The 19,840-nt window shown below is 36.0% G+C and overlaps 1 protein-coding gene across 1 annotated transcript in view; it reads right to left on the reverse strand.

The window, feature by feature from the left end:
- Positions 1-17,607, reverse strand: part of KIAA2012 (KIAA2012 ortholog) — a 64,952-nt gene extending 47,345 nt beyond the window's left edge. Inside the window, exons 1-7 of the mRNA XM_072419137.1 lie at positions 17,589-17,607; positions 16,742-16,903; positions 13,698-13,897; positions 12,595-12,778; positions 8,935-9,053; positions 7,687-7,891; positions 2,769-2,909 (exon numbers count right to left, since the gene is read on the reverse strand). Coding sequence (XP_072275238.1) covers positions 2,769-2,909; positions 7,687-7,891; positions 8,935-9,053; positions 12,595-12,778; positions 13,698-13,897; positions 16,742-16,903; positions 17,589-17,607 — 1,030 coding nt within the window. The remainder of the gene's footprint in view (positions 1-2,768; positions 2,910-7,686; positions 7,892-8,934; positions 9,054-12,594; positions 12,779-13,697; positions 13,898-16,741; positions 16,904-17,588) is intronic.
- Between the last annotated feature and the right edge of the window lie 2,233 nt (positions 17,608-19,840).

Below are 19,840 nucleotides of genomic sequence, written 5' to 3' on the forward strand. Positions count from 1 at the left end.
AACTGAGCTTTTAAGATATAACAAGACCTCCTAATTACAGGTTTAGAAAAGTCTTTTAAATGATTTTCTGTGAATATTGCTGTAAGAAAAGGGTTCGGTATATTATGGAAGAAGAAAAGACATTTGCCAATTATTTAGAGGTCTGTAACAGCATCACCAGCTAAATGAATATTTCAGGTAGTTTTAACAAGCTTAGCTTTTTCTGACTACAGTGAAAGTACAGAACATTGCCTAAGGTTTTCTCACCTAAGTATAAAGGAGATAATTAGATAAGTACAGTAATGATCTGAGTTCTCTAACCAGACATTGCTCGCTCGCAAAGTCTAAAATTTAATTTAAAGAGAATTGATAATGAATATTCCTGTTACTTTTGACCATTAAATAAAGTCTAAGCATTAAAGCAGAACTCCAGGCAAACAGCAAACTTAACAGTTGAAATACATGAAACTGTTTTACTTGTCAATGGATTTGTAATTCTGTTCAGCTCGGTTGGTGATTCACATGCCTGCAGAGCTAGTACGGGACAACCTTTTTGCAGGGATTATCCTTAGCATCAGCAATGTTTATTCATCAGTCAGGTAGATGATAAAGAAAATAGTAAACCTAAACTAAAAAATGATGAAATGTTGCTATTCAGTGTTGTAAAGGTCAATAAATCATGGGCCATAGTGGATTGATAAATGACATTGGGGGACCACAGTACACATGTCAAACTTTCTCCTGAGATGAGCATAAGGCTAAGTACACACGTCCAATGGTTCTCTTCTGATAATCGGCTCAGGGCCGATATCGGACGAGAATCTGGCGTGTGTACAGCGCTCGTCATCCATCGTCCAAACGACTGTCCTGGAGGATCCACAGATGATGGACGATGAACGCTTGTAATGGAAGTGATGCAGGAGAGCCCGCAGCAGGGTGCTGCTCCGTCGTTCCCCCACTCCCCTCTCCATAGAGCAAAACAGTGATATATGTACAGCACTCATTCATGCATCCTGCAGTCCTTGTGAAAGATCATGAAAGATCTTTTCCAACAACAATTATTGTATGTGTGGGCCCGATTTATTAAAGCCCTCCAAGGCTGGAGAGGATACACTTTCATCAGTGACGCTGGGTGATCCAGCAAACCTGGAATGGATTTCCTAAATGTCATTTGCTGTTTGCTAGCAAATGTATTCAATCCTGGACCAGATCCATTCCAGGTTTGATGAATCACTCAGCGTCACTGATGAAAGTGTATCCTCCTATAGCCTTTGGCCCTGATTTATTAAAGCTCTCCAAGGCTGGAGAGAATACACTTTCATCAGTGAAGCAAACCTTTGATGGATCTGGTCCAGGATTCAAAATGTTTGCTAGCAAATCATTTTAAAAAAATCCATTCCATGTTTTCTGGATCACCCAGCTTCACTGATGAAAGTGTATTCTCTCCAGCCTTGGAGAGCTTTATTAAATGGGGCCCTTTGTGTCAGGTGAGAAAAATCTGAAGTGTGTACATAAGGCTTTGTTCACATGAAAGGTAGAATTGTGGTGTAGGTACCACTGTCAATGCCCCTTTATCAATCGCTAAGCTTTCAGTGACATATGGAGGTGGTTTTATAAAATGAGCGACATGTATTTATAAAATGCCTAAAATGCTATAGGTTCTGTTGTCCAGTATTGTGATTGTCACAGGATATAAAGGCTTAGTATATCAAAGAAAATAAAAGTGTAGGAAAGGAAGACTTCTCATGTATGTTATGCTGATAAAAATGTTTGATGTACTGTTCCATTTAATTATACTATTTTAAAATATTTGGCTAGGGCTAAACCAGTAATGACTTTTAATTATTTTTAGTGGTTGACTGTAAGATTAGCGTTTTATGAAAATATACAAAAGTAGTTATTTATTTACATTATCAGTATAATTAAATAGTTCAAATAAACGATACCTAGCAGGATGAATATATTTAGATAAGTCTGAAATACAGACATGCTAATTCATAGTCATCTGCCAAGAATCATACAGAAATTATTACCAATGTATATATGTGACTGATTCATTGGCTTATACTAAACTACATAATTGAAAAGTTTTTGCATATTTTGGGTTTGGTATGAATATATGTTTATTTTTTATGAAATTACATCTATTAATTATTACATCTACAGAAATCTTCTTTATAGGTAAATTACAAATCCAGGACAATCATGTACCATGCCTGCACTCATATTGTATGTATATATTATAATAATGATGGCTGCATTTCTACATTTCAAGTTAATTGTCTATGGCAGTAACAAAGTTACATGAAGGACATTTATTGATAGAATGTACAAATGATGGAGCTGGATGGTAATGCTTTTAATTACAACACATCTAAAGCACAACTTACATTTCATTCCAATTTGTTTTGCACGGTGTAGCTTAGGTCTACCACCATTTGGTCTTATCTCGTTTATTTAAAGAACCTTACATAAACAAAAACATCCTTTAGGTACCAACTGTGCTGAAATACAGGCACATATGTGGTGGTTGCATCTGCTTGTGATAGTATTTAAATCAATCCCAGTTAGGGCCCTTGGATTCTAGGCATGGGGCCATGACTTCTGTAGAATAAATCCTCCAACCAATAGCAATCACACAAAAAGAAGTTTGATATATGTTACAGCAATAAAACATCAGAATGTAATGTGAGGAGTTAAGGCTTCATGCAGTATCATAGCCTGTGGTCATGTACAAAACTTCTAGGGTATAACATTATTTATGAAATCCTTTAGAAAGATGATCATACCTGGGTTTGGGTCCAGATTCCATTCAATATCCATTTGCAGTGTTTTGATTTTGCCATCTGCTCCTGAAGTTGGGATTTCCTTCTCCAATGTGAGATCTGCTAATTCTTTATCTTGGCTTTGTAGTTCATTGCTTATATATCCTGTAATCAGGCAAACAAATGCTATGTCAAGTATACATTTATATCACTGGTTTCATGCGTATGGTGATTGACTTAAACAACAACAACTCAATTTGTGGGTCCTTCTGCCTTATGTACACCTAAATGATGAAGCCTTTTGCAACCACCCCCTTCTTATGCCATGTGAATATTTAGGTAAAAGCTGCTGCTAGAATGTGCTTGATAAAAACATATAAAAGCATATCAAGCATATGTCTATGGACAGAGCAAAGAAAATGTTTTCTCTCTTTATTATTGCCTACAGATTTGCCCCAAGGGGCTTTGGGCTTGTGTTGATGGATCAGTTAGACATCAGTTTAGGACGCTTCTGAATTCATGTGAAATTATTGACAGGCACATTTTAGCTGTAGTTGACCTCCTTGGAATCTACATTTGTCCTACTTTAAATGAATCCTGCAATTCCATAAAAGTGTATAGTAATGCAAAATCACCTTAAAAAGTAAATAATAAAAGTAAAAAATAAAAGTAAAATCCTTTCCCCTTCAGGTGGCATAAGATTGTTAGAACATTATTTATGTTTCATGCTTCTATGAGTATGTTTGTTAATTTTGGTATATTTTTGTTGATTTGCTTTATTGTGATTCATGAACGCTTTGATAGATTATTGCTACGTTTATCAGCGTATATGCAGTATATCTAAGATATGCATTTTATGCTCATACGAAGCCAATGCCGTTACGGGTTAATAAGATTTCTGTGTTTTACGTTCTAATGTTTGCTATGTAAGTTTGTTTACTTTTCTTGAAAACTCAATAAAGCTGATTGACACAAAAAAGTAAAGTAAACAAAAGCCAGTAAAGTAAAAAAATAAAAAACACATTATCTGTGGCCCTAAAAGAAATGATTCTATCAGAGGGGTGTTAATGCCGGCTGCAGTGATGACAACCTAACACTGTGCAGAAGTACTCTTACCCATACAGACAATCAAAGAAAAAATGGAAGAGATGAATGAAAGGGTCATCTGAAAAACCTCAGGTGATGGAAAAACGAGGGAAAGAAAATAAGGAAGTTACCATGCTGGGTATGTTTTTAGGTTTAGTTTGTCCCCACTAAACCTGCTCCCCTGAGTCCCGGCCCACAAGAGCTAGGTACACACTTCCACTAATTATCGTTAGAAAACAAAAGATTACGACCGATCAATGATTATGCACGGTTATTTTGAATGATTGTATTGTGCAAAATTCTGTACATGCTGTAACGATACGATCATTCAAATATAATCCACCAATAATGTACACACGCTAGATACGATCGTTTGAACGATGCAGGAAGTGACATGGAAAGGAGAAAGTGTATTGCAGAAACATCCATCATCACTGAACGACCGTACACAGGATAGCGAACGATCGTCCGCCAATCAGATCCGCCGTGACGGTCGTTCATTCCCAGCGACAATCCTCGTTCGTCTGCGTTTTTCAGCGTTTTTCGGCCGATCGGTGGTTCGTTTACAACGATAATATTAGAAGTGTGTACATCAACCCCTGCATATATCTTAGTTATCAATATATTACTTGGTTATCAGTGATCTGTAATTTAGTTATCCTACAATGTTGAGCTGTATATACTGAGAACCCAGAGGTGACTGTAAAAAGAATATTAAAAAACACTTGTGTGACACCTGTGCGTTAAACAAATGATCCAACATAAAAAGAAGGATGCGTGTTAAGAGAAGAACAATAGCACATAATGGGAATGTTTGCCCACCTTGGATCAAAACCAACATAAATTCAATATATGTTTACTTAGGACACTTTAAAAGTTTTCAGACAATTATGCACCACACATCAGCTAGGGATTTAAGACTGTAATTGCGCCATCTTTAGAAGTTCTTTGTAGTAATTCAAAGCACTAATATAAAGCCATACCAGTGGACCACTGCCATGTTTAGAAAAGGCTTGCACGGCTTCATTTATGTTTTGTGAGAAAAAAAGCCTACGAGTTCACAAGCCACTAATGGTTATTTGCTTGGCTAATATTCAACAGAAATTAATGTTTTCTTGGAATGAAAAAACTAGAACACAAAGCTTTGAGGGCTGACAGAGCGTCTCATCACTAATTGTTATGCTGGCCACAAAAATGTTTGAGATTTGACAGTGTTTACAGTCTGCAGCTAAATGAGCAAATAACTGGAATGACTTTACCCATGTGTCTTATGTTTTCATCATTATTTTGATCAGAATCCAGAACTAGACTTATAATGGAATTTCTACAAATATTTTTTAAAATAATTTATTGGAGCAAAAGTCAACAGGCCCAGTATTCCTACTGAAAAAACAAGGCCCCGAAAACATCATGCATCTCAGGCACAACGGACCCTATTGGTAAACCTGCCCGTAATAAGAACTGGAGCTATTTCCTAACAGCTACCAAATAGGTTAAACCTTTCAAACAATATCTAATTTCTTGAAAAAAAATGTTCATATTGCTGCTTACCTATTGTTAGATCTGGTGGCTGGTTTCTTTTTCAATGGCTAAGTACTTTTCCTATAACCTATCAATCCTGTAACTTCCTGTAACAGATATCTCAAAAAATGTTATTAGCTTTCCTAGCATTCTTGTGTGAGCTACAGGACACCTCCCTTCCATGTAATGTAGATGAGGAGAGGAGGAGCGGTTTGTGAGTAGCCGAGGGTGATAACAGTACTTCTACATAAAATACAACAAGGTAACATTGTCACTGTAGGACATTACGGGTGTTACAGGCCAGTTTATCAGGTTCAAATAAGCAAAATTAAAAAGTAGAGGCCCAAGGCTATGTATATATGTCAGATGATTCCCGGCCAATACCAAATTTTGCCGCTAGGCTTTTCTCAGACGAGAATCTGACATGTGTACAGAGGCCATCCCACGTCTTTCATGGATTCATCTTGGTGTATCCATGAAAGACAGACTGCAATGGAAGTAAAGGGTAAAGATTGTAACACGGTGCCGCTCACTCGTTCACCCATCTCTATGGAACAGAATGGCGTTTAGATCTGAAAAATTGCAATATTTGAGTACTTTGGGTCAGATTTATAAAAGCTCTCCAAGGCTGGAGAAAATACACTTTCATCAGTGAAGCTGGGTGATCTGGCAAACCTGGAATAGATTTCCTAAAAGTCATTTGCTATTTGTTAGCAAATGTTTTCAATTCTGGAATAGATCCATTCTAGTTTGCTGGATCACCCAGCATTACTGCTGAAGATGTATCCTCTCCAGTCTTAGAGAGCTTTAATAAATCAGGACCATAATGGGAAAATTAAGGAAATTAAGCCTAAAAAAGAAAACTACTGTGACCACCACATCTAGGGGTAGATAAGCTACTGCACCAATATCTGTAAGAGCTCATTATGTTTTGTTTAACAGAGGGTTATGTTTATTAATAATAATATATTTTTGTCATTACCAGGTTACTAGCTTGTAAATACTTCGAATAGTTGTACATTGCTTTCTGATATCTTCTGTATTCTATTTGGAGAGGATACACTTTTATCAATGAATCTGGGTGATCCAGCTAACCTACAATAAATCTGGTCAAGGGCGTAAAACATTTGCTAACAAATAGCAAATGACTTTGAAGAAATCTATTCCAGGTTTGCTGGATAACCCAGCTTTACTGATGAAAGTGTATCCTCTCCAGCCTTGGACAACCCAAAGAACTGACTGAGGAAAAGCAACTTATCATCCAAAAGGTGGCTTTTTTTGCCAAAACAATTTTTATAAAGTAAATAAATTACAAATAGTATTTCAGGATCAATATTTCTAAAAATGATAAATGAAGTGGGCATAGGACATTCCAAGTAGATAAAGAGAAAATGCAAACCAAATGGAGAGTTAAGTAAAAGCCAGATCTGAAGGAGGATGGTTGAATTGAAGAGGATGTAAATGAAATACAGAAGATAACAAGTGACAGAGATCAATGGACACTATGGGTCAGTGTAAGGACAGTGGTGGCAGGAAAAGGTTTGAGTAGGTGAAAGGGAATAAGGTCAAAAGATTAGGTAATGGTGAGGAAAAAGGCTGCCAAAGAGTTCTTCCTGAGATAAAAGGGAAAGATCAGGGCAACTTGTATGGAGATCAGAAATGGGGGTTTAAGGGATTCTAGAGAATAGAAAGTTCTATGTAAATAGTGTGTTTATTTGGAAAAGTGAGAAGTGCTTATCCATAACTAATCAATACATTCTTGGACTGAAGAAAGACATTTCAGAGATAAAGTATTGGTCTCACTGACCTTATTAATCATTACTTAGTGCTGTTTTTTAAGTGTCAAGACATACATAGACCCCAAGGTAAACCCCCAAAAAGTTGTCAAATACGAGTGATATGCAGCAGCTGGGAGATTTATACTAGGGTAATTATTAGATCAGTTGCCACCATGGTCACTTTAAGATCTACTATATTATTTATCAAATGCTTAAAAAAGATACCTTTTATGTCACTTTTTATTTGAGGTTTGGTTCCCAAGATGGAATCATACTAGTTTGGGTATTAGGATAGGCTAACAGTGTCTGGTAATCAGGCTTCAAGTTATTAGAGAAACCAAGTTTTACTAGAATATTAGATTACTTGTACAGCTTATTAGCAATATAATAGGAATATTGAAATGTTACATTAAATTTCAAAGAACCTAAAATTCAAGCTGCACACAACTAGCCATAAACACAAACAAAAACACAATCAGCAATCTGATACCCATTCTCCCCAATTATCATTTAAATACATACTTGAGATAACAAAAAACCTTTAAAATGCACTGTACCTTTATCATTGTTCAAAGGTTCAGCTTCTCTGCTCTCATCTGTGCTTGTTTTTTCCTCTTGGGTTACTTTCTTATTCTCAAAATGCACAAGCAGTGGTATGACCAAAAGTTCCTTTGGTGGATCTGTAGCTTTGCGCCTCATCTTTCTTTGTGGAACTCTGGAGGACTCCTCCATGATTGGTGGTAACTTTAAGGGTTCCTGGATCTAAGGAAATATACCAGGAATGATGGCCTATACATTTACATCTAGATTATATTACTATAAAATATAAGGAGTGTGGTTGGTTACATTGTTGTGAAAGGATGACATTTCAAGTTTAAATCTCTATCTCTGTGCAAAATTGAATAAATCTACAAAGCTACCAAGGCAGGAGCCTAGGGACTGGTGGATACAACCTTAAGCAACGTTTGAACAACCAAATTGTTGAAAACTGTGTACCACTTTAAAATGCAGAATGCACTTGTAGGCATTTGGTGTCTGTTGGGATGGACCATACTTGTTCAGACAACACAAATGGGGTGCCTTCATTATGCCCATTTCAGTCTTTTTTAATGTCAATCAAGAGGATGATGCAGGGCAAAGGTGCTACCTTGAGTAAAGCCCCATTCATCACTGTTGTTGACACATGAAGCTGTAATTTTGATTAATGGCTTGCCAACACAATAGTGGCCTTCCCTGGTGTAGATGATAGGGGCTTGTTACTTTAAAGGAATCAATTTTGAGATAACATGTAGGCTGCCTTTGCTAGTAAGTGAAAATACCAATTACCTGACTAATATACAGATCAAGTGGTTTTATTACTTTTATAAATTGTTATGATTTAATGCCGGGTAACCAAAAAACTGGGCCCGTGCAGCCTTTTCACAGAATTTTAGATTTTTTTAAGGGAGCTGGACATACTTTTGATAGGTATATCAGGATAGATTCAACTCTAAAAAGATTTATTTTGTACCAAACACACATTGTTGGCACAGTGGTGGAAGCCACTTATGTCTCCACTATTTGCAATGAGTAGAACAGTATTTTCCAGAATCCAGAAAGTCTTTCCAAATAGGATCAGAGATTCTCTTTTGTCATTGAGTTTTTGGATGGTAAGATAACTATGATTTTATTTATACTGCTTTAAATAAAAGGTGAGATGGTAATTATCCATAATAACCATTCTTGTGCTTTCATTTTTCAGAGAATACAAAAATAAAGTATGATTAGTCATCATAAGCAACACATTTTTTGTGCATATATCTTACCTTATTTTCTCTCCTAACTTCAGTTTCCGGGCCATTAGATTGGGAAATGGGTGGCAAGAATGTTCCCTCTGGAAGATGTTCTAAATTTTCGTTATGCAGTCTCGTTAGATCCTGTTTACCTGCACAACACATTTTTAGACAGTGAGGATGATGAGTTGATGGTATTGGAAAGACGACCATAAACTAGCAGGTTTCATACAGAAAATAATATTTGAGTAATATTTAATCATTTTTATTTACACAGAAAAGTCACTCTAAAATTTGCTCCTGCTTTAGACATGTGCTGGGCAATGTTTACATTTAGGTTAAATAGTTTTTGGCCTCTGAGTGATTTATTTCCCTGGTATACATTCTGCCCATTTAAACAATCATTGGATATATTTACCTAAATGTGTATTAAATGGTCAAATATGCCATCTCACTAAAATGATCATAGGGAAGACAGAGTTTAACAGATTGTGGAGGAAGAATGTGGGAATATAGGAGGCAAGAGTTTATTAAAGACAATCTGCCCATAAAAAATAAAGAATAGCGTGCATTTTTTAAAGTCTTTAAAACAGCCATAAATTCCTTACTGTGAAAAGACCAAATCTAATATACATACATTTTAAACATTGTAAATGTAAATATGAAATAAGAAAAAAGTATATGAGCAGATTTGTGGGTAGGCCAGTTTACAGTATCATAGGATATGTTTGAAACAAAGAAGTTTATGAAATGCATAACTCTTGTACTGCGAAATCAGCAACCAAGGACTTTACTGGCTCCATACAATACAAAGAACAAGTTTAAATTAAATGAAAGTAAATTGCCACAAATGACCACCAACAGTAAATTGCCGGCATTTTTCTATATTGTCTTACACTGATCTTGAGAACATTGTTTAACTTATTCCCTGCAGAAATATCTGGATTCTTTCAAAATGTCAACATTCTTGTGAAACATAATTCTCTTGCTTTGTTTTTTTTCTGTATCCAAGAACCAAAACAATTTTGAATTTGTTTAGGCATGGTACTGTGAAGCAAAATAATTTATTTTGTGGGGTCATAAATCTGTGTCTCATTTTACAGTATGTTGTGATTGGTTTGTTGAGGTTGCTTTGCTGTGGACAATTTTATTCAGTACATAAAACCACCTATATGTTTGCTTGTTGTTTGAAATGCAATTTTCAGCAGCTTCTTGAACAGATTTTTATACTTGTTTGTCAGTACTACAATTTCCCACCATCAAACTGGCTAACAAGAGTCTCCTAGGACGGAAAACACTGGGAAGAGAAGGCAACATTGACCTAAAAAAAGTTGAGACTCTTGATATAGTAGAATGACCCTAGACAGTTTTCAATGAAGTGTAAATGGGTTATTCTCTCTACATGTGTGGTCCTTGACACAGACAACAAAACAAAAAGAACAAAAAAAAAATGTATTCTCTGTTGCTGTTCCCCTTTAAAAATATTCTGCTCATTTCCTTTCCTGGGGACCATGCATATTAATAATGATAATCCAGGGGGTAATCTTTCTTATAACAAAGCTACAATATTAGCATCTAAAACTCTAACTCATACTCCTTCCAAAACTAGAAAAGTAAACAATTTTCTTGTGCTACCTTTCCATTTATTGCACAATGACTGCATTTATCTTATTGTATTATCTTAATAATTATTAATAAATATTTTTAATAATTAGGGCGCAACAGTAAGAGTTTGGTATCCAAGGCCATGTGTAGACCAACGCCTAGAAACATTGGGGGGCAGACTAAGGTACAGCAGTCACCTGTAGACTCTACAGTGATCAAGTTGCAGAACTAAGAGGGGATACCTAGAGGAGTCACAAGAGTAAATCAAAAACTGTGGATTCTTTAAGTTACCAATGGACTCCTCCGAGGTATAAGGCCTGATTTAATAAAGCTCTCCAAGACGCGAGACAGTACACTTTTATCAGTGAACCTGGGTAATCCAAAAAACCTGCAATGGATCTGGTCCAGGAATTGCAAACATTTGCTAACAAATAGCAAGCTAGGATCCCCTAGCTTCACAGATAAAAGTGTATCTTTTCCAGTCTTGGGAAGCTTTAATAAACTAGGCACATAGAGTCTAATGAACATCAGAAACCCTTGCAAAGAAGCCAAGGTTTGCTTGCTGACTTAGAGACAGAATATTAAATTGAACCATATTTGAAGTCAGTTATTGTTTAGGTAGATGTAGAAGCTAACACCCTGTATTTGTTATTATACCTTAATGACTGTGCAGCCCCGATAAGGTGGTTTATCAGCCACAAGTACCAAACATCAACCCACCAACATGCTCTTGGACTGGGACTCTACATAAATGATTAATTCCATTTGCCTTTTCATTATAAAAAATCTGTGTTCACCTACCTTAAACTTCCCATTCTTTACTTCACTAAGATTTATCTAACAACTTTGATATCTTTAAATCACTATACACAAATATAGTTACTATTACCCCAGACTGGTCTAATCTGCCCCCCTTATATTTAGCCATAACTCTCAGGCCTTAGCAGTTAAAATTTTGGACTGAGAACAATTTTCATTAGTTATACTCCTTGCAGTAAGCTTCCATATTGAGAATTACAAGTCTTGGATAGGATATTTAACTCTTGGATAGTATCCAGACAAGGTCTTTAATCTATTAACTTGCTCCAAATCTCAGAGTGTGAAAATCTGGTTTGCCTACAGCCCCACCATATGCGAAGGTGTGAACCCAAACCGTCATTGCATTGCCAAAAATCTGCCTGATTTAAAGAAGAAATAGAAGACATCTTTTGAGGTGTTATATTTCATTTGTGTTTACTTTGACGTTTTGTAATATATTTTGAGTATATAAATCTCCTACAAATAGAGATCTTTTCCCATACTTTGTTTTCTAAAATTTCTCACAAAAATTTTTTTTAGGAAAAAGCATCTCAAATGGTATTAAGTCTCTGCTACGTCCATTCTTATCTCTTCTAAATACTTGTGTAAATACTGTATGTCATCATTACCAATTCCAAATCTTTCCCTTACTGGAAAGAACTCCCATCAACCTTTTTCAACAGCAACATCTATCTTTGCAAGCATCCTCTCATGCCCTATAACCTATTATTCCTGGAGAAAACTCTGGATTTCATAATGATAAAAGGAGTGGTTAGTAGCCATCAGATAATACACCTTGATCTATTAATTGATCAAAACTCCAAACTGTTATAGACTGTAGGCTATGGGTCTGATTTATGAAAGCTCTCCAAGGCTGGAGAGGATACACTTTCATCAGTAAAGCTGGGTTATCCAGCAAACCTGGAATGGATTTCTTCAAAGTAATTTGCTATTTGTTAGAAAATGTTTTAAGTCCTGGACCAGATTCAATGTAGGTTAGCTGGATCAGCCAGATTCGTTGATAAAAGTGTATTCCCTCCAGCCTTGGAGAGAATTAATAAATCAGGCTCTATGTTTCTGTGCAGTGTCTTTAGTATTCCATAACAATATCTTCTTTTTGATGACCATGTCTATCCTTATATGAGTGCATGACACTCTATATGATTTTTCATGGTAGGATCCCTTAAAGCAGTGTGCCCCAAAGCCTGCTTTATTACATAGTCTGCAAAGCTTATTATACAAATCTCATTTTATATAATTTGCCATTGAAGATTTTAGTTTGCTACTTACCATAAGGAAATTTTCTGCGACCAGTAAAAGGACCACCGTAAAAGGTAGTGTGTGGCTTCCCAGTAAGTGAAGAATTATCCTTCCCAAATGACACCTCCAATGGAACGGAAGCTTTTTCATCATAGTCAGTCTTGCTACTTATCGTATCATCAAAATTAATGTAATTGAGATGTGCTTCTCCCTGCTAGAAAATAATGTTATCATGTCAACAGTTCAAGGATTAAGGTAAAGGATACACAAACAAAACAAATGTAGTGATTCATTCTGATGCAGGACTGACCTGTTTTGTACATGAAAGAATAAAAAAGACCTATGCAATCAGAAAAGTCTATACCTGTGTATAAACCTGTGTGTAGAGTATATACAGATGATGGAAGTGCAACAACAATCTTGTGATATTGGCTACATGTAATGTTTTTAGTGCAACCATTTTCAAACAATTCTTTTTGTAGAAGATAGTAAAAACAAAGATAATTAGTATTATTCATTTATGCAGCAAGTTACTTTCCTTAATGAAATTAGTTGATGTGTGAATCTGATAAACCCACCTATTAGGTCTGGGTCCTTTCTATCAGTAAAAAAGTTTGTAAAACTTAATTTAAAGAAAAAAGTTAGACGATTTACTTATCCCCATCTTCCCCATTGCAGGATGCAAAATTACTATGCTTATTGGGGGGCCAGATTTTTGGGGAACAGTGAGAAGAAGAGGTTCCAGTGAAAGAGCATTTTTTTTGTGAAATATGGCTGCTCTGCATGGCCCAGGATCTAAGAAATATGGTATCACCATTGCCTAGGTTTTGTAGTCAGAAAATTGATAGGTAAGTATATAATTACAGGTTTTTGGTACATTTTTGGAGTACTATTGGGCTGCGATTTGTACAAGGAACCCTAATAAATGGTATTTCATCATACTTCAACAATGTGATAACCAGAAAAAAGAATGAAACTTCCTTATAATGACTATGGCATGAATTAAAGCCGGAAAACTACATATATGTCCTATAGCTAGAGTTTTAAAAGCTTCCAGTTGATTCAACCTGTAGGGATGCAATAAAACTAAAAAAACAGCTTTTGGTTGGCCTAACAGTTAGTAATGGTTTTACCAGTTGTGAGTTATGTTTCTCCTTGGTTTTCCAGGAGCTCTGTGTAACATGTGATTTGGTTCGTTCAGAGCTTGACTTCCTAAAATTTCCAGTACCAGATAATGGTACATCCAATTTCTTCCCATATACTTCATGGATTTCATTTTCAGTACCCAGCTCTTCTTCATTTCCAGTTTCCTCCTCAACTGGCGTACAACGTCCTAATGGAAGCATACTATAAGTAAGCCTGTATTAAACTGCACAACAGGGCGAAAAGTGTTTAGATAAATATAACTTTAGAAAGGGCGATAAATCAGTATAATTTACCCTATTTACCTAATTATTGTGAATACACAATGACGTTTGGCTCAATTCACAAAGCTAATATTCCAGGATACAGATCTTTATTTTAAATTTCAGAACATTCATCTTAGTCCAATGGGATCAAAAAATTACAATTACATACCTGGAAATAAAGATTCTTATCACAGTGTAAAGATTCATGAATTGAGCCTATTACCATTATTATTTTAGCCTTGTATATTCTGTGATTTATATTTGGAGGTTATCGCATTAATATCAAGTCTCTGTTTCAAACTCCCTTCCCAAAACTAAACAAAACATGAATGATTGACAGATCTATAGGAGCAGCTGGCCAGATTGAATATTTATTTTTCTGATGATTATTTTCATACTGTGCAGGTTGTTGACATGCAGACATTTGGGTTCAATGATTACCACTAAAGTTAAAATTACCACCATTTGATACTTATAACTGTTCTTTGAAGTTAAAACAATAAACTTACAGCTATTAGGAGGTTTAATAAGTGTAGCACAAATGGTAATTTACCCAGGCCTAATATGAGAGGAAAAGCCTAAAGTTCAACTTAAAGGGTTATTAAACGCTCAGACGTTTTTATTGTTTGCATTTAGATTACCCAAAGACACCGTCAATGTAAGTTCTCTGTAGCCCGTCGCTGTGTTACTTAGGCTGGGTACACACGTCCAATGGATCTCGTTCGATATCAGCCCTGAGCTGATTATCGAATCTGGCGTGTGTACAGTACCCGTCGTCCATCGTCCGAACAACCGTCCTGGCGGATCCACGGATGATGGACGATGAACAATCGTAATGGAAGCAAAGATGGAGAGCGCGCATTGGGGTACCGCTCCATCATTCTCCCCCTCCCCTCTCTATAGAGCAGAACGTAGCTATATGTACAGCACTCGTTCATGCATCGTGCAGTTGTTAGTCATTGGAAACGATCGCGAAAGATCCTTTCCAACAACAATTATTGCACGTGTGTATGCAGCTTTACTGTTAGAAAGTATACACTGTTTATGGCATATACTCACAGCTTTTTGTGTGTCAGGAATATTGTGCCCTTTATACAAAACACATATGTGTGCCCTATCTGCTTTTAGGATTCTGACAGCCCTGTATGTGTTTGTGCACAAAGCATGAATGGATGTGGCTCTGACAAGCTGTGTGCACTTATGGGTGGCTATGTTGGAGCTCCAGGTAGCCCTACAAAGTAATGTAAACAAAAAAGAAAGAAACATTTCTAACACCAAATTTTAAAAAATGACAGTCTGCAATAAAACTTTAAATAGAAAACAAAATATGGGATGATGTAGCATACAATACTTCTTGTTGCAGAAGCCGAGTTTAAAAATATTCTACATTTTGATGGTAAAAATTAAAAAATCTGACAAATTTTTTATTGAGCTAGAACCATCAAGGCAGCACGGTGGCTCAGTGGTTAGCACTCTGGCCTTTGCAGCGCTAGGTCCCAGGTTCATATCTTGGCCAGGACACTATCTGTATGGAGTTTGCATCTTCTCCCTGTGTTAGTATGGGTTTCTTCCTACATTTGAAAAACACGCAGTTACGTTTATTGCCCCCCCCCTGAAAAAATTAACCTTAGATTGTAATTAAGATATATGACTTTGGTAGGGACATTAGATTGTGAGCCCCTTGTGAGGGACAGATAGTGACATGATCATAGGCTTTGTAAAGCGCTACGTAATATGTTGGCACTATATAAATACTGTGTAATAATATTAATAAGAGGGTATGTGCTTTGATGATTGGAGAGCTTTTACCCAGACAGGGAGTGATTGATGGACATATTGTTTTCTATTGCACCAAGTGGTATAAAGTAGCTGCCTAAAGCTGATCAGTATCAAGCAATACAAGTTGGTAATCCAGGTCAACAATCTATTTCAGGGAGATGTCCATTGTCTAGCTGATTGTGCACACATATAACAGTGTATGGTTATCTTAATATTTTTGATGTACCTGGAGTAATGAAGGCTTACAGTGAACCGACAGGTTTTATTACCCTTTATTCATAAAACTTAAACCATATTAAGTTTCTCAAATAGGGAAAAGCATATTTAGGGAAAGATTAGGTTTTTTTCATTTTTTGTACAAAGGCCAAAGGAAAGTGATAGGAAGTAAGGAAAAAACTCCTGAATAGTCATTCCAGATCATCGTACATGGATCTGTCATGAGGGATCCATGAATGACATTGGGCAACTATTGTACACATGAGAGATTCCTGTCTGAACGAACAGCGATTATCTGACATGTGTACATAGCCATGTCACATACTTTACAAAGACTGGTACACTTGAGCATATCTGCTGCCAATATTGCACTGGACCAATCAACCTGATCAGTAATCAGTTGATGGTAAGCTTCAAAACACTGCAAACACCGGTACAGTATTCCTCAAGGACTACCTGCTGTGCTTTCACTTTGAAGTATTATGTGATTGTATTGCAACTGAGAGACAAAGGAACTTGCATGTGAAGGGGCTTTCTATGTTTACTATACAGATGGAGAACAGGAGTAATATGAATGGTAACTATTGTACATGTGGTTGTTATGTATACAAAGGGCATGCTCCTATTGACTGGTTCACTAGCCACAGCTTGGGGAGTTTTGGGAAAGCCAATGACACTATCTAAGTTTATCCACATTTGATTTCATGTTTACCTATTAAACTAGGTTTACTAAATGCTAAACCATACTGGCTATTCATTGAAAGCACTGTTACCTGGACTTGTGAAAGCATCGGTATTTGTCCACTGGGGAAGGTAAGAAAAAACAGGAAGACGGTGATACTTCAAGGGAGTAGATGACAAGTCTGGATGTCTTCCACTATTCTCTCCTGAATAGTTGGTCGGTTGTTGAAGCTGAACTGAGTCTCTTAGGCTTCCTGAAAATACATGAAAACAACATGCAAAATAACTAGGAGCCCCATACTCAACCGGTATGGCAAGTCACAGATCTGCCCAGGGACTTTCTCTGATGTTTCCAAGTCCTTTATAAGACCACCAAGCCTGCATGTGAAAAGCTTCCTTTAGACATTCATAACTATTGTTTACACAAAATAAAAAGAGCAACAAAGAGGAAGTGTGGTATCAGTATCACAAGGCCGATGTATTTACCTTTAGGGAAGTTTCACTGTCCTGGTAAAATCATGTATTTCCATATGCTATGTTGTTCTCTCTTGTAAAAAATCCATTATCTAGTGGTAAAGTGACCACTAATGTATAGAATCCACCTCATAAAAAATATACATCAATAAAAATGTATGCTAAGCATGTAAAACAGTATTACCAGCTGGCTTTTTATAAACATTATTTTATAGCAAGATAAACTATAAAACATTAAAAAAGTAAAAAATATACACTGCTGGGGTTGTTAAAAATTATTTTACTTAAAGAACTAGTTTGCCCAATACACAAAAATGCATTCTGATAATTACAAGTAATGAAATGGAGTTTTCAGAACATGAATTTCTTTTTTTTTTTTTTTTTTTACATTTTATTGTTTATTTTTCTCCATATTATATGCATAATTAGCCAGTGTTCCAATCATAGTAGCAATATTTGCAATACCTGATAATCCATTAACCATGGCCACTGTCAACTTTGTGAGCTCAAAAGTAAGAAAACTTAGTAATCATTTTCTACACTTTTTAAAATTATTTCTAGGTGCAATACTGTAATAGAAAAGTAATATATCTGAAGCTGTAAATTAAAGCAGATTCAGTTCTGAAATTTACACAGCTCTGCTACAGCCATGCTTGGCATTGGAAGAGACCTGATGTTTTTCTGAGTAACACAATTCTCCCTGCCTTGTAACTATGTGCATGCTCCTTGCCCTATAGCACAGATGTGGTTTTGTGGCAGGCTTATTATTAATATTACACAGTATTTATATAGCACCAACATATTAGGCAGCACTGTACATAGTCATGTCATTAGCTGTCCCCCAAAGAAGCTCACAATCTAATGTCCCAACCATAGTTGTATGTCATTAACACAGTCCAAAGGTCAATTTGGGGGGAAGCCAGGTAACCTAACTGCATGTTTTTGGAAAGTGAAATACAACCAGAGTACCAGGAGGAAACCCACACAAACTCCATGCAGATAGTGTCCTGAGATTTGAACCTGGGACCTAGCACTGCAAAGGCCAGAGTGCTAACAACTGAGCCACCATGCTGCCCATTACCTTATTTCCCAGCATTCTGTTACAGTGTTATCTATCAGTGATATTATTGGGTGGAGAGTGAACATCACAGACAAATTCCAGTTGTAACTAATATATGTGACTTTTGTACCAACCAACACTCCATTTCACATAATATGAAGCCAAAATAATTGATTGGATGATTTTTGTTGAGCAGTAGTGTAAATAAAAACTGCCGAAAATCCCCAAAATGTGGTTATATGATTTCTGTATCATGATTTGACATTAATTGAACACAATTATGTTATGTATATTTATTTATAGTATTATATTTTTGTATGTTGCTTTTTGTATTATAAAATGTATTATTTTAATATAATAATCATATTTTTTTTTTTAGTGGTCACAAATAGTTCACATACAAAGTGTACAGACTTCCATTGTTTCCCTTGTTTGCATTTGTTAGCAGACTTTGCTTAGCAATAGTAACTGAAGCAGCTCAGCAACAAAGGTGTGTGTGAGAACAGATTACAGCCCTTCACTAACTCTTCATTCCAGTAAAGCCAACCATTCATTTTGAGAAGGAAACTTTTAAGGACAGTCATATTACTTTAAATAACCCACCCATGTTATTAAATCCCAGTAATACATTAGATGCCTATTAGAAACAAATAAACCATGGGTGGGTCAGAGGAATATAATGTAGTTGTATCACAACTTCACAAATGAACACATTTTACAACTGTAAGGATGAAAAAGACAAGCGACCTTTTTTTGGACAAAGGTTTTAATACAATTCTAGTAAAATTTTGTAAACTGGCCATATGCCTATAATATAAAATGAATAGATTATCAGAGAGCTGCCCATAATGATCCCCAGACCTCCATAGTGGCTCAGAATAAGAGATTATTTTCGTAATGTTATAGGAATTGTAGATATTTCCTACCATGTTTAATGTACAGCGCTGCGTAATATGTTGGCGCTATATAAATCCTGTTTATTATTAATAATAATAATAATAATAATTATAATAATAATAATGTTGCTGTTTTGCAACTAATGGTTTCCACTCCCGTCAGTAGGTAATCACATAGTACAACCCAATCATTGCTATCTAAAATGTTAGTGATGCTAAGGCTAGGTATACATGTGCAATAATTATCGTCTGAAAATGAACGATCAACGATTATATTTGAACGGTTGTATTGTATGTATTGTACGGATGTAACGATATAATCATTCAAATATAATCCACCAATAATGTATACACACTAGATATGATAATTTGAACGATGCAGGAAGTGACATGAAGGAGAAAGTATATCACAGAACAATCCACAATCACTGAACGACCGTACACACAATAGATAAAGAATGATCATCGCCCGATCAAATCAGCCGGGACGGTCGTTCATTTTCAACGACATTCTTCGTTCGTCAGCGTCGTTGACCAGTCATTCTGCACTTCTTTTTTTTTAACAGTTATCGAACGACGGGTCGTTAATCGTTCGTTTCCAACGATAATTATTGCACACAGCCTAAGACATGGTTATATCTTGAAGCTCAAATATGGAAAATTAAAAAAAAAACTCCACAAGCAGAGGTTTAAAAAAATAAATAAAACAAAACAGCTCAAGCTGTAATTCCCACTTCTTTTCTAGTTCTTTTTTGGAGTTC

The sequence above is a fragment of the Pyxicephalus adspersus genome, chromosome 7 (genome assembly GCF_032062135.1).
Source record: "Pyxicephalus adspersus chromosome 7, UCB_Pads_2.0, whole genome shotgun sequence".
Lineage (NCBI taxonomy): Eukaryota > Metazoa > Chordata > Amphibia > Anura > Pyxicephalidae > Pyxicephalus > Pyxicephalus adspersus.